The sequence below is a fragment of the Mus musculus genome, chromosome 5 (assembly GCF_000001635.26).
Source record: "Mus musculus strain C57BL/6J chromosome 5, GRCm38.p6 C57BL/6J".
Lineage (NCBI taxonomy): Eukaryota > Metazoa > Chordata > Mammalia > Rodentia > Muridae > Mus > Mus musculus.
Window position 1 is genome coordinate 124,709,759 of NC_000071.6, and position 14,724 is coordinate 124,724,482.

Consider the following 14,724-nt stretch of genomic DNA (forward strand, 5'->3'; position numbering starts at 1 on the left):
GGCAAGTGTGAACATTGTAACTAGTGTGCATTTCTGGGCATGTGTGAGCATTGTAGCTAGTGTCCATTTCTGGGCAAGTGTGAACATTGTAGCTAGTGTCCATTTCTGGGCAAGTGTGAACATTGTAACTAGTGTGCATTTCTGGGCATGTGTGAGCATTGTAGCTAGTGTCCATTTCTGGGCAAGTGTGAACATTGTAGCTAGTGTCCATTTCTGGGCAAGTGTGAACATTGTAACTAGTGTGCATTTCTGTGCATGTGTGAGCATTGTAGCTAGTGTCCATTTCTGGGCAAGTGTGAACATTGTAACTAGTGTGCATTTCTGGGCATGTGTGAGCATTGTAGCTAGTGTCCATTTCTGGGCAAGTGTGAACATTGTAGCTAGTGTCCATTTCTGGGCAAGTGTGAACATTGTAACTAGTGTGCATTTCTGGGCATGTGTGAGCATTGTAGCTAGTGTCCATTTCTGGGCAAGTGTGAACATTGTAGCTAGTGTCCATTTCTGGGCAAGTGTGAACATTGTAACTAGTGTGCATTTCTGGGCATGTGTGAGCATTGTAGCTAGTGTCCATTTCTGGGCAAGTGTGAACATTGTAGCTAGTGTCCATTTCTGGGCAAGTGTGAACATTGTAACTAGTGTGCATTTCTGGGCATGTGTGAGCATTGTAGCTAGTGTCCATTTCTGGGCAAGTGTGAACATTGTAACTAGTGTGCATTTCTGGGCATGTGTGAGCATTGTAGCTAGTGTCCATTTCTGGGCAAGTGTGAACATTGTAACTAGTGTGCATTTCTGGGCAAGTGTGAACATTGTAACTAGTATGCATTTCTGGGCATGTGTGAGCATTGTAGCTAGTGTTCATTTCTGGGCATGTGTGAACATTGTAGCTAGTGTGTATTGCTAGGTAAGTGTGAACATTGTAGCTAGTGTGTATTGCTGGGCAAGTGTGCACAATGCACTGAAACTGAGGGAAAGCTGACAGAGAAGGCTCTGCCACAGTGATACAACTGATTTTCTTTTATCTGTTTTCTTTTTGTAAATTAGGTAATATTGTAGTTGTATCTGACTTGCTCTTTGCTGACTATTTTGAATTACTTTGGTTATGCAGTGTGAGTGTATGTGGGTATTACGGTGCCTGTGGAGGTCAGAGGACAGCTTGCAGGGATTGGACAGCTTCCACCATGTGGGTCCTAGGGATTGAACTCAGGTCCTCAGGCTTGTGGGCAAGCATCCTTACCCACCGAACCCTCTCACCAGCCCTCTCTTGACCACTTTTAAGACTTAAAGTCCTAGACTTCAGTATTCCTTCTTCTCTCCCCTCCCCCCACCCCTGCTTGCTTGCTTTCTTTCTCTCTTTCTCTCTTTCTTTCTTTCCTCTTCCTTCCTTCCTTCCTTCCTTCCTTCCTTCCTTTCTTTCTTTCTTTCTTTCTTTCTTTCTTTCTTTCTTTCTTTCCTCTTTCTCTCTCTCTCTCTCTCTCTCTCTCTCTCTCTCTCTCTCTTTCCTGTATGAGATAAGTTTCAGCTCTGTTGCTATGCTTGTCTCACATTCAAAGGTTCTCCTGCCCAAACCTCCTAAGTGTAGGCCTGGCTCACATGTCAGGTTTTCATTGCCCTGGGCCTGACTTTGCCTCCATTTTCCTCATCCCAGCTTTTCATCCTCACTTCCCAGCTCCGTCCCTGCTCTCCTTCCCAGGGGTCACAGTTCCATCCCGCTCTCCTTCCCAGGGGTCACAGCTCCGTCCCGCTCTCCTTCCCAGGGGTCACAGCTCCGTCCCGCTCTCCTTCCCAGGGGTCACAGCTCCGTCCCGCTCTCTTTCCCAGGGGTCACAGCTCCGTCCCGCTCTCCTTCCCAGGGGTCACAGCTCCATCCCGCTCTCCTTCCCAGGGGTCACAGTTCCGTCCCGCTCTCCTTCCCAGGGATCACAGCTCCATCCCGCTCTCCTTCCCAGGGGTCACAGCTCCGTCCCGCTCTCCTTCCCAGGGATCACAGCTCGTCCCGCTCTCCTTCCCAGGGGTCACAGTTCCATCCCACTCTCCTTCCCAGGGGTCACAGTTCCGTCCCGCTCCCCTTCCCAGGGATCACAGCTCCGTCCTGCTCTCTTTCCCAGGGGTCACAGCTCCATCCCACTCTCCTTCCCAGGGGTCACAGCTCCATCCCGCTCTCCTTCCCAGAGGTCATATAGCTCCGTCCTGCTCTCCTTCCCAGAGGTCACAGCTCCGTCCCGTTCTCCTTCCCAGGGGTCACAGTTCCATCCCGCTCTCCTTCACTAGGGCTCTAGCTTCAGCTTCTGTCCTCAGCCGCTGTGCTTGTTGTGCTTGACGTCTAGAGCAGTGACCCACTTCTGTGAGCATGCAGGGTAGAGCACAGCCAGCTGCGTGCGGGCATGCGTCCTGTGTTGGTTTGTGGCTGTTCTCATGGACAGTCATTTTCCTCTTTCTTTTCTGTGTGGAAGAGAGAGAGCGGAGCTACAATCCCCTCGTTCATGAACACAATCCCTACGAAAGAAACACCCCCCACTCTGATCCGCACCAACAAATTCACTGAAGGTTTCCAGAACATCGTGGATGCCTATGGAGTCGGGAGCTACAGAGAAGTGAACCCAGGTGGGGCGTCTGCGTGAGGGCAGTCCTCTTGCTCTTCTGTCAGCATAGCCTTTGCTTGGTTGAGTTTCTGATCATTCTGGTCATCCTCCTGTCTCTTCCTCCTGAGTGCTGGGCTTACAGGCGTGTGCCACCATGCCTAGCCTTGTTAGTGCTTTTGATGGAGGAATGGAGTAGATGTTTGTCAAGCAAGCTCTCTGTTGTCACTTTGTCAGCTTTGTGTAGCATTTAAATGGCCTTATAGTCCTGTTCTGAGAGCTCTGAAAAAGTGTGTGTGTGTGTACATGCACGTGTGTACAGTCGTGCACGTGTGTCCGTGCTAACCTAAGGCCCTGTCTTTGCAGCTCTCTTTACCATCATCACCTTCCCGTTCCTGTTTGCTGTGATGTTTGGCGACTTTGGGCACGGCTTTGTCATGTTCCTGTTTGCCCTCTTACTGGTGTTAAATGAGAATCACCCCAGACTAAGCCAGTCACAGGAGGTAATGCTCGCCCACCCGCCAACCTGACAGGCCTTGAATTGTTTGGTTGGAGGAGAGCTCTGTTGTGTTTATTGTGCTTTTGCTGGGAAGTGATTGAGATGGTCTCAGGTAGTCCTGCTGGACTCAAACTTGTTACTACCAAAGGCTAACCTAGAGGAAAGGCTGGAATGAGCCATTATGATCCTCCCAGGAGCCCACTGTCCAGTGAGTGAGTGAGTCAGCTCTCACGGTGTCTTCTCCCAGATCCTTAGGATGTTCTTTGACGGCCGGTATATCCTGCTGCTGATGGGGCTGTTCTCTGTGTACACCGGCCTCATCTACAACGACTGCTTCTCCAAGTCTGTGAACCTCTTTGGTTCTGGGTGGAACGTATCTGCCATGTACAGCTCCAGCCACTCTCCAGAGGAGCAGAGGAAGATGGTACTTTGGAAGTGAGTGGCCCGTGAACAAGGATGCCACAGGCGGGGTGTCCCTTTCCCACCCACGCCCCTTCCTCCCTGCATGGTGACCCGCTCTGCCCTCTGTTTCAGTGACAGCACCATCAGGCACAGCAGGACTTTGCAGCTGGACCCGAATATCCCTGGAGTTTTCCGAGGCCCCTACCCTTTTGGCATTGATCCTGTGAGTGTTTCTTTCCCCGTGTGTGAGGGGAGGTGCTGGGGTGCTGTGGGCTATCTAGGGTTTTTTTTTCCTATGGTAGAAGTGATCCTTTGTGGATACCAACCAGGTTTGTGTGAATTGCCTTTTATCTAGAGAGTAAAGTGAGGGACTGAGGTAGCTCTAGGGTGCCAGGCTCCTCCTATGAGAGGGTTCAGCAGGCACATAGATGCCTGTAGGCCAAGCTTTTTGGACCATTGTCCTGAAGACTTTCTGAGGAGTTGTCCTGAAAGTAGATCCCAGCACTGTTGAGTTGGCTGGGAAGGTGTGGGGAGGCTGTTCACAGTGTGGCAGGTCTTACTCAGATCTGCAGTCTCAGGTGTCCTCAGTCCTGCCCAGAGGTGTCATTTGTATACTTAGATAAAGTCTGCAGTCTGAGTTGGATCCAGAAGGTGAACAGCATTCACAGAAGGTTAAGCTGCCCACTCTGCAGCCAGATCTAGCAGGATCTAGCAGGATCTAGCAAGATCTAGCAAGCTCCTTGCTCTTGCCCCCAAGGCCCTGGCTCAGGGAAGTCAGTTGAAAGCAGAAGAGACAGGTGTTGTTTCCTCTGTAAACCCAGAGTAACACGGTTGTTTAGGAGCCTTCCCGCGCGGCTGATGGGTTTTTTTGTCCTTAGATTTGGAACCTGGCCACAAACCGCCTCACGTTCCTCAACTCCTTCAAGATGAAAATGTCTGTGATTTTAGGAATTTTTCACATGACTTTTGGTGTTGTTCTGGGAATATTTAACCACTTGTAAGTACGTGTTTTGTTTTTTTTCTTCATGTTTGTGGCTGCCCTCCACTTAGGGTGGTGTCCTTTCACTCTCCAAGAATTGATGTTGCAGGTGTGAGCCGGTGTGCCCGCTCATTATTTATTTACCTTCATTTGGTGAGAGGAAGAAGATGGCGCACGTCACAGTCCGAGTGGAGGTTAGGGGACAACTTTTGGGGTTAGCTCTCTCCTTCCACCATGCGTGGATCCTGGGGATTGAACTCAGGTCATCAGGCTTGGTAGCAAGTGGGCCACCCCCCCCCACTCCCACCCCCTTTATGCATGTTGTATATATGTATGGTGTGTGTGTGTGTGTGTGTGTGTGTGTGTGTGTGTGTGTGTGTATACACTTGGGTGAATACTCAATTGTCAGAGCAGTTTGCAGGAGAGTTTCCCCTTTTTCTACCACGTGGATCCTGGGGAATGAACTCAGGTGTCAGGCCTGGAGGCAGTTGTTTCTACCTGCTAAGCCATCTCAACAGCCCTTTATATTTGGGGGTTTTCATTTGTTTGTGTTTGTTTGTTTATTTTATTTTATTTTATTTTATTTTATGTGTGTCTGGGCATCATGGGAGTGTCTGTTGCCTGTGAAGACCACAATCCAGAGCCCCTGAAACTAGAATTACAGATGGTTGTAAGCCACCACTTGAGTACTGGTAATTAAATCCGGATTTTCTCGAAGATCAGCCAGTGCTCTCAACCACTGAGCCATCTCTCCAGCCCTTCAGTTTTGTTTCTTGATACTAGACTGTTGGCTGCTAGGCCTGGGGCAGTTGATCTGATGGTGTAGGCTAGAATGTGACTCTGTTCTGGTTATTTAGCTGTGGGGTTTTGAGGATCCCTGATTTATCCATCCAGTGCATACTGTGGACTGGTGCTGTCCTGGGCACCAGGTTTCTGCAGAGTGGAGAGAGGCCCGTGCCCTCCTGGAGCTCCTGTCCAAGTGTGACATGAGTGCTGGGTATTCCCGGAGGAAGTTGTCATATTCCTTCTTTTTGTTCTAAAGTAGAAAGCTTTCTGTGTTGTGGGGAGTCAGCACCTTGGCACTTCCTCTCCGCGCTGACCGCCTCTTCTCATGAGGAAGCAGTGACGCACACCTTTGACCCCAGCATCCGGGTTCATCTCTGTGACTTCCAGGCCAGCCAGGGCTGCAGAGCAAGTTCCAGGACAGCCAGGACTACACAGAGAAACCCTGTCTCAAAAACAAAAACAAAACCAAAAAAAAAAAAAAAAGAAAAAGAAAAAGAAAAAAATTTGTTGAAGGCGGCAGGTGCTCTGAGGTGCAGAGAGCTGGGAGCTGTATGCTGTTCTTCCAGAGGCTGCTCTCAGCACCATGGTGGGTGGCTCACAGCTGTCTGTGATCTAGCTCCAGGGAGAGGTGATACCTGGGCTCTGCAATCGAGTGCACAGCCCTATACACACACATGCGCGCGCGCACACACACACACACACACATAATTTTTAAAATGTTTAAAAAAATTGGAGAATGTGAGTTCAATTCCCAGCAACTACATGGTGGCTCATAACCATCTGTAATGGGATCTGATGCCCTCTTCCGGTGCATCTGGAAAGAGCAATGGTGTGCTCATATACATAAAATAAATAAATAAATCTTTAAAAAAAATTGTAGACTGGAGAGACGGCTCAGTGGTTAAGAGCATTTGCTGCTCTTCCAGAGGACCTGGGTTTGGTCCCCAGGTCCCACATGGTGGCTCACAACTGGCGATGGCTCCAGTTCCAGGGGAGCTTGCGCCTCTTCTCGCTTCTGTGGGCACCAGACATGTATTCAAGCCAAACATCCATTCACAAAAATTAAATAAATTAAGAACATTTATTTCATTAATTTAAAAAAATAACTAATAGTTTAAAGCCAGACCCAGTAGCAAATTGTGTTTGTGTGTGGTTCTGCACAGTTCTCTTTCTTGTCCCCTCTTGTATCTCTTTCCTCTGGATGGGTCTGCAGCTCCGGCTGGCAGAGACTCATGTAGAGCCCTGAAGTGGCCTTGGCGCCATAACAACAGAGCCATCAGCCACCTCCCTCACTGCTCCTGCAGGCACTTTAGGAAGAAGTTCAACGTCTACCTGGTCTCGGTGCCTGAGATCCTGTTCATGCTCTGCATCTTTGGGTACCTGATTTTCATGATCATTTACAAGTGGCTGGCATACTCGGCAGAGACCTCGAGAGAGGCCCCGAGCATCCTGATCGAGTTCATTAACATGTTCCTGTTCCCAACCAGCAAGACACACGGGCTCTACCCAGGGCAGGTGAGTGCGCCTCTGCGTGGTCGTGACCACCCTATCCCACCCTACACTCAGCAGTCTCCCGTACGTAGCCTGTGATGAGAAGGGACAGACCTAAACCAGGAGTGTGGGGAGTGTTCTCTTGTGTGTCTGCTTCTCCTTTTGCAGTGTTCTCAGAATATTATTATCTGGAGTCAGACTCCATTTAGATTTCTTTCTTTCTTTTTTTCTCTCCTCAGTTTTTCTGTTTTGTTTGTTTGTTTGTTTGTTTGTTTGTTTGTTTTTTCGAGACAGGGTTTCTCTGTATAGCCCTGGCTGTCCTGGAGCTCACTTTGTAGACCAGGCTGGCCTGGAACTCAGAAATCCGCCTGCCTCTGCCTCCCGAGTGCTGGGATTAAAGGCGTGCGCCACCACGCCCGGCTTCTCCTCAGTTTTTCAAGACAAGGTTTCTCTGTGTAGCCCGGCCTGTCCTGGAACTCACTCTGTAGACCAGGCTGGCCTTGAACTCAGAGATCCTCCTGCCTCTGCCTCCTGAGTGCTGGGATTAAAGACATGCGCCACCACCACCCAGATTAGATTTTTTTTAATAAATGCCTCATGAATGTACAGATCATCCTTGCTCAGGGATCCTGATAATCTCTGTATGGTTTCAATATTTTAGTGTGTGGTGTCAGTGTGAGACCCTGTTTAGAATTTGTACGTGGCGGGGTGGGGGTGGGGGTGGTTACCTGTGTCTGCAGATCAGAGGTCAACTTTGGATGTCATCCTTCAGGCATTGTCCCCCTCTCGTTTTTTGTTGGTGTGTGTGTCTGTGTGCGTGTATGTGTGTGTGTGTATATATGTGTGCGTGTGTGTATGTGTGTGTGTGTGTGCGCTTGTGTGTATGTGTGTGCGTGTGTGTGTGTATATGTGTGTATGTGTATATAAATGTGTGTGTGTGCGCGTGTGTATGTGTGTATGTGTGTGTGTGTATGTGTGTGTGTGAGAGAGAGCGAGCGAGAGAGAGAGAGAGAGAGAGAGAGATGGTCTCTCCCTAGCCTGGAATTACCAGAGTACGCTAGGGTGACCAGCTAATAAGCCCAAGATACTTTTCCTACCCTTGTGTCCCAAGCTTGCCAAGCCATGGAGGTCTCTGAAAGTGAGTTCCAGGATCTAACTCAGTCTACACTGAGTCATTCCCCAGTCCTCCACTGAGAACTTTTCTAATGTTTCTTACTGCTCTAAAAATATTCTTTCAATGCCATGTCCTGAATGCTATGAGTCAGAAGAAGTGTGGAGGGTGATGGTGCCCCTGGCCCACAGTTGTCCTGTCCCCCCGACCCCAACACACAGTCTGCTTCTCATCCCAGTGACTCGGTGGTACCTTTCGTCTTCTTTCTCCCTTGCACCAACAGGCACACGTCCAGAGAGTGTTGGTGGCTCTCACGGTGCTGGCTGTCCCCGTGCTCTTCTTAGGAAAGCCGCTTTTTCTGCTGTGGCTGCACAACGGGCGCAATTGCTTTGGCATGAGCCGGGTGAGTGAGTCCCTAGGTTCTCATCCCTCCAAAGCTGGCTTCACTTAGAGGCTTGAGGTTGCCGCTGGGCTGCAGCTTGAGGAGTGGTGCTGTTGTAATGTGTGCGCAGGCATTCCCTCAAGCGTCTCCTCGGCCTCTCCTGGATGTATGTGCAGAGAGGAGGTGTGAGTCACAGCGCAGTTCTGTGTTTGCGTGTTTGAGGACTTGCCATACTTTTTCTGTAGCGGCTGGAGTGTTTTACATTCCCGGCAGGAGTGCACTGGGGTGCCAACACAAGCTACTCTCTGCTTTCCCCATTGCTCTGAGACAGTCTAAAGGCTTATGGGGTGTGCATTTTCTTGGAGACAGTTCTCTTGTTCCCAGAGAGCTGCGTCCTAAGAGAAGCAGTTACTTGGAGTTTGTCTCAGCTCTGACCCTCCTCTTTTCTCTTTAGAGCGGTTACACACTCGTGAGGAAGGACAGCGAGGAAGAGGTGTCTCTTCTGGGCAACCAGGACATAGAAGAGGGCAACAGCCGCATGGAAGAAGGCTGCCGAGAAGTGACGTGTGAGGAGGTGAGCTCTGAGCTGATAGGTTGGTGAGGGAGGAAGCTTTTCATTGGCTGCTTAATGAGGACAAAGTGCATTCCCTGTGGCTGCTTGCTCATTATTATATAGCAGCCTTCATGCAGGCCAAGTGGCCACATCACAAGTTCATAGAGCACAGAGAGCAGTGAAGAAGAACCAAGGTCCTGTAGTCCCTGGGAGACGGCACCCTGGCCTCAGGCATGGGCTTCCACTGTGCACCCATGGCTGGGATGTTCACTTGGATGCTGGGGAGTTTCGGAGGCTGGCTCAGATATCACTGAGACCACTAACCACATGGTCCTCATGGCAATCGGAGCTTCAGGCTGGTGTTTGGACAGGAGCCCCATAGCCCACTGAGAGTAGGATTTACGCCTCGGATCTGCTGTAGCTTCCAGCATGCTCTGCTCCAGAGGCCAGCCAGGGACTCACTGTGAGCAGGTTTGTGGTATGGTGTCTAATGGTCTCTGTTGTCCCTCAGTTTAACTTCGGGGAGATCCTGATGACGCAGGCCATCCACTCCATTGAGTACTGCCTCGGCTGCATCTCCAACACCGCCTCCTACCTGAGGCTCTGGGCACTCAGCCTGGCCCATGCACGTATGTTACTCAGCCCTGTGGAAGCTCTGCACGGGGAGGTGATGGACCACTCCTGTTCACTGTGGGTCCCACATTCTGATTGTACAGGTTGCAGTCCTGATCTAGGCAGAGAGGGACCCTAGGAATGGAGGGTCTGGTGACCTCTGGCACAATGCTCTCCTCTGTCGCCTGCTCCCGCGTGCGTCGAAGCCATTGCTTTACTTACTGAACCAAGTATTCCGTTTAAGCAAGTGTGGCAGCCGCTAAGCCCTGAGAGCCCATGTCACTTCTCCAGCCTGGAGGTGACAGCCATTGACTGCAGTCACTCACACACAGCATACAGTGTGTGACAAAGGCCTGGGACACATGACAGAGATGGGTAGTCACCGGAGAGTACTGACCAACAGGGACAGAGGAAGCCCTCTGTGTCCCAAGACAGTGAAGGTGCAGAGGCTGCCTTGCTGACCACAGACCCAAACTCGAACTGGTCACTCCTGAGGTTCAGACAGGGTACTCGATCCAGGTCTGGTCTGAGTTAGGCAGCAGGAGGGCATAACGAAGCCTCCTAAGATTGTTGTTCTTTAAGGAGGAAGGCCTGGAGGTTTTTGGCCTCAGCTGGGGGGATAGGCTGATGGGTTGTCATTCCTTCTGTCACGAGGGTGGTGAGAGAGAGGGCTTATGTTTTCCAAACGGCTTTCTTTGCAGAGCTCTCTGATGTGCTGTGGGCCATGCTGATGCGCGTGGGGCTGCGTGTGGACACCACCTATGGGGTCTTGCTGCTGCTGCCTGTCATGGCTTTCTTTGCAGTTTTGACCATTTTTATCCTTCTGGTCATGGAGGGTCTTTCTGCATTCCTCCACGCCATAAGGCTTCACTGGTGAGTGCTCTGTGTGTCCTCAGAACAGGATTGTAAAAAATGAAAGTGAGGGCTGGAGAGACGGCTCAGTAGTTAAGAGCTGTCTCTCACTGTGCTTGGGAAGGGCCCAAGTTCATTCGCCAGTGCCCACATCAGGGCTCACACCCTCCTGTAACTCCAGCACGAGGGATTCAGTGCCCTGCAGGCACCTGCACTCATGCACGACACAGACTTTAAAAATATAACAAATCTTTTAAAAAAGGAAACAGGAGCTGGCAAGCTGGCTCAGTGGGTAAAGGTGCTTGCTGCCAAGCCTGGGGACATAGGTTCAATCCCTGGGACCCACATGGTGGAGGGAGGGAGCTAATGTCCAGCAGTTGTCATCTGACAGTCACATGTATATTGTAGCATGTTTATCCACACATATGCTTGTGCAATGCAAATGATTACGAAAAATCTGCCCATTAAGAAAAACATAATGTATATAAAACCCCTTTCTAAATGCAATGCGTGTGATGGACTAGCTCCTCCCTGCCAGACGACAGTTTAAAGTTCAGAAACAAAATTCAGTTTTCTTACAAGTAAAAGAAAATGTCTGTCTGTGAAACAATTGTGTATGTTCCTGCCTTTTGAAACAGGGTCTTGCTATATAGCCCTGGCTGTCCTGGAACTCAGTATTTAGACCAGGCTGGCCTCGAACTTACAGAGATCTCTCTGCCTCTGCCTCTGTCTCCGTCTCCCGAGTGCTAGGATTACAGGCAGGTGCCATCATGCCTGAACTGTATACATTCCCAGTTTTATTTATGTTGGCATTGGGAGGTGTCACCACTGTCTGACACTTAGATACCTTCCTTGTTGCTGGGAGGTCAAAGGCCAACTTGCAGGGGTTAGCTGTCTTCTTACTGTTGAGTCCTGGGAATTGAACTCCAGTTGTTAGGTTTGGGGTTAAATGCCTTTACCCGTGAGCCCTCTCAGCAGCCCTCCTGAGTGTTCCAGAGGAGGTCCTCTGTCCTACCTTCCATGTCTCTGGTGTATGAGAGCTGGAGGTGTGCTAGACTTGCTGACACATACAGGGGCCAGAGGGCAGGATGCTGAGGTGACACGAGGACAAGACACGGTGGATGGGAGAAGAGGTCAGGTGAAAGTGTTTATACCAAGAATGCAAAGAGGATAGAAAGGTTTTTGTTTTGTTTTGTTTTGTTTTGTTTTGTTTTGTTTTGCTTTGTTTTAAGAAGTGTAGAAACAGGGCTGGAGAGATGGCTTAGCAGTTAAGACCACTGACTGCTCTTCCAGAGGTCCTGAGTTCAATTCTCAGCAACCACATGATGACTCACAACCATCTGTAATGGGATCCGATGCCCTCTTCTGGTGTGTCTGAAGAGAGCAACAGTGTACTCATATATAAATAAAATAAATAAATCTTAAAAAAAAAAATTAGCTTTTAGCCTGGCGTGGTGGCGCACGCCTTTAATCCCAGCACTCGGGAGGCAGAGGCAGGCGGATTTCAGAGTTCGAGGCCAGCCTGGTCTACAGAGTGAGTTCCAGGACAGCCAGGGCTATACAGAGAAACCCTGTCTCAAAAAAACAAAACAAAACAAAAAAAAAAACCAAAAAGGAAGTGTAGAAACATTAAGTCACTCACAGTTCCAGGGTGCAGTCCATAGTGTTTAATACGTGTTCATTTTTCTTTCTGTAGGGTAGAATTTCAGAACAAATTCTACGTTGGTGCAGGCACCAAGTTTGTTCCCTTCTCCTTCAGTCTGCTCTCCTCCAAGTTCAGTAATGATGACAGCATAGCATGATTGCACGCTGCAGCAAGCCCGCTCTGATCAACGGAGGACTATCATGTTACAGAATTCACTCACTCACTCCGGTCAGAACTTACCAGGGGAAAGTTCCACCCTCGTTGATTGCCTTACGATTCAGCCAAATGGTTCTGTAAGATACACCTCTTCCTCATGGTGAAGATTTTGTAAAACTCACCACTCCGGACACAGAAATTTCGTTGGTTTTTATTATGAGCAAATATAAGTTAATGCCAACGCTACTTTAAAGTTATTTTTTAAAGTGTAAGATTGGAGGAGAGAAGCCAGCTGAACAGCTAGCTAAAAATGGTCTTAGATACTTGATTCCTTTTCAACTTAAAAAAAAAGAAACATGAAGTTATTCCATCGCAAGAAGATGTCAGATAATATTTTCCAACAGCTCAAGTTAGGCATAGTGTTTTCAGACATTACTGCTGGGTCATCAGCAGGTCCCCGCTCCCACTGCCTGCTCCAGAATGTATGTGAGTTCTCCCAAAATGCTCGCAGGATTGCCGGGAGGGGCAGCGTGACAGCCTGATCTTCTTTTAATAATCGGAGACAATGTGACAAAGTGGCACAGCGATGGCTCTCCTGCTTGCATATTTTTTAAAGACGCTTGTCCTTCATCCTTGTGTTAGACCAGTCACGGCAGTTGTGCGTTCTGAAGGATGACTGTCCTGAGCCTTAAAACCCAGGGGAGACAGGAAAAGCCGTGTGTATTTTTATAGCAAAGAACAGATGAAGATATTTTACCACAGAGACTGCTTCTACTGGACAATAGTATAGTTTTTTACTTTGGCACTAATTCTGAATAAAGGTCTGATGGCCAGTTTGATTTCCCAAGCTGTTCAGGTTAGCTGAAAACTGATTCTTACTAACCTGTTAATTTATTACATTCATGTAAGATCACCTGTCCTCAGCTTTGAGTGAAGTTGGCTCAATCCCATTGAACACTTAGATCCATGTCACAGTCTTAGAAATTATCCTCACTTTCACATTTTACGTTAAGCGAGTTTAGCTAAGTATTTCAGAAAGCAATCTGAGGCTGGGGTGTGGCCTGATTGTTTCCATCCCCCGAACCACTTCACCCAGGTGTGGTGGCATCTGACTGGTATTCCAAGGACTTAGAAGGTGGAGGCAGGAGGATCAGGAAGTTCAGGGTTTCCTTTGGCTATGTGGTAAGTTTGAGGCCAGCCTGGGCTATGTAATAACCCTAAAGAGAGAAAGGAATCTAACATGTCTCTGGCCTCTTAAAATTCTGAGTTCCACGCTATTGCAGAGACCTTTTGGTGCCTCAGCCCTCCAGAACCATGTGGTAGAGTGTGGGTCCCTTTCCTTAAAAGCCAAGCCTCTGGCAGCCAGAATTTCACAGCTTCTTGGGTCCTGTAAGAGCTGCATGCTGAGAGGCATGGACTGCTTGTGCCTCAGCTGGAGAGTAACATCAGATCGCTCCAGCCCCTGTGGGGTCCACACTGACGGCAGCGAGGCTCCAGCTAGGATGCCGAGCCTGCCGGCAGCTGGGTAAGCTGGTGCCGCCCAGTGTAGACCTGCTCTTACCTGTATCATGTGTCACCCCCATGTCACTCTTGTTACTGTGCCCCCAGGGTCTTTGGTCACCACAGAGATAGCTGCTTCCAGGGACAGGAACCAAACAGTTTCTGCCATATGTACTGTCCCTGTTGGCAGTTGTGATGGGGCCTCTTTTATAACTGGCATCTCTTACCTGGGTACAGAACACAGAGCAAGAGTAACTTCTCAGTTGAAGCCTGTCACAGTTAAATAGAAATGTCCTTGCATAAATGGAAGTCACTGTTTCATGAGCCCTCTGGAAATATAATTGGTAGCGTCCTCTCAGGGGATGCAGCTCTTTGGTGGTGTCACATGTTCCTCTTCCTAGAACAACATCAATGGAGCCACGTCACATAGACTTATGCTGGTGGGAAGGCCCGATGTGATGTGGCCAGTAGAGGCATGCAAAGGGCTTTGAGCTCCTGCACGCTCCCTCCTCCATAGGACCTGGGACAGACTCCTTTTCCCCCAGATCCTCCCCTGGCCTCAGTTCTGGAATGGGTCTCTATGCTTCAAGATATTTAATGCCACCGACGCAGGCCTTGGCCTTGCCATCCTCTTGCCTTAGTCTCTCAGCTGGCACTACAGGTATGCAATGCTGGCCATGGGTGTAATGACATTCAGGCCCACTGCTCCGTCTGCAGGAGTGTAGTAAGGCACAGACCGTCCACTGGTAACTTACAGGGCTGGCACATCAAGCTGTGATTTAGAGTTTGAACAAGTTTTGGAAAATAAAAACAAAACCAGCTCCAAGGTCACATTTTTCTACGGAGGGAGGAAGTCTGGGTATGCATACATGCCACACTATCCAGATGGGCCTTAGGAACTCTTGTGGTGTTGTGAAGAGGCAGTTTGCCCACCAGCAGACCACTGCTCTAATACATCAAGAAATCCTCAGACCGTGCAACTCCACAGGATGATTCGTCAAGGCTGTGTTCTGGAGCTGGGACCTGGGGCGGAAACTACGGGAGCCAGCCAGAGCCGCACTGTACTGATAGACGCATGGAAGGACTAGTCTGCCTGACAGTATTGAACTCCCTTTTGCTAGTGACAAAATAAATGTATATTTTTGAGATGCCAGTGTCTAGTTTTCTTGTGATCCTGTTC

General features: G+C 49.2%; 1 protein-coding gene across 1 annotated transcript in view; it reads left to right on the forward strand.

The window, feature by feature from the left end:
• The window catches only part of Atp6v0a2 (ATPase, H+ transporting, lysosomal V0 subunit A2), a 95,404-nt gene extending 80,707 nt beyond the window's left edge, over positions 1 to 14,697 (forward strand). Inside the window, exons 10-20 of the mRNA NM_011596.5 lie at positions 2,451 to 2,601; positions 2,943 to 3,079; positions 3,323 to 3,510; positions 3,610 to 3,700; positions 4,356 to 4,474; positions 6,547 to 6,757; positions 8,128 to 8,247; positions 8,681 to 8,800; positions 9,291 to 9,408; positions 10,093 to 10,264; positions 11,940 to 14,697. Of these exons, the coding sequence (NP_035726.2) occupies positions 2,451 to 2,601; positions 2,943 to 3,079; positions 3,323 to 3,510; positions 3,610 to 3,700; positions 4,356 to 4,474; positions 6,547 to 6,757; positions 8,128 to 8,247; positions 8,681 to 8,800; positions 9,291 to 9,408; positions 10,093 to 10,264; positions 11,940 to 12,045 (1,533 nt within the window). The 3' untranslated portion in view covers positions 12,046 to 14,697. The remainder of the gene's footprint in view (positions 1 to 2,450; positions 2,602 to 2,942; positions 3,080 to 3,322; positions 3,511 to 3,609; positions 3,701 to 4,355; positions 4,475 to 6,546; positions 6,758 to 8,127; positions 8,248 to 8,680; positions 8,801 to 9,290; positions 9,409 to 10,092; positions 10,265 to 11,939) is intronic.
• Positions 14,698 to 14,724: the final 27 nt, after the last annotated feature.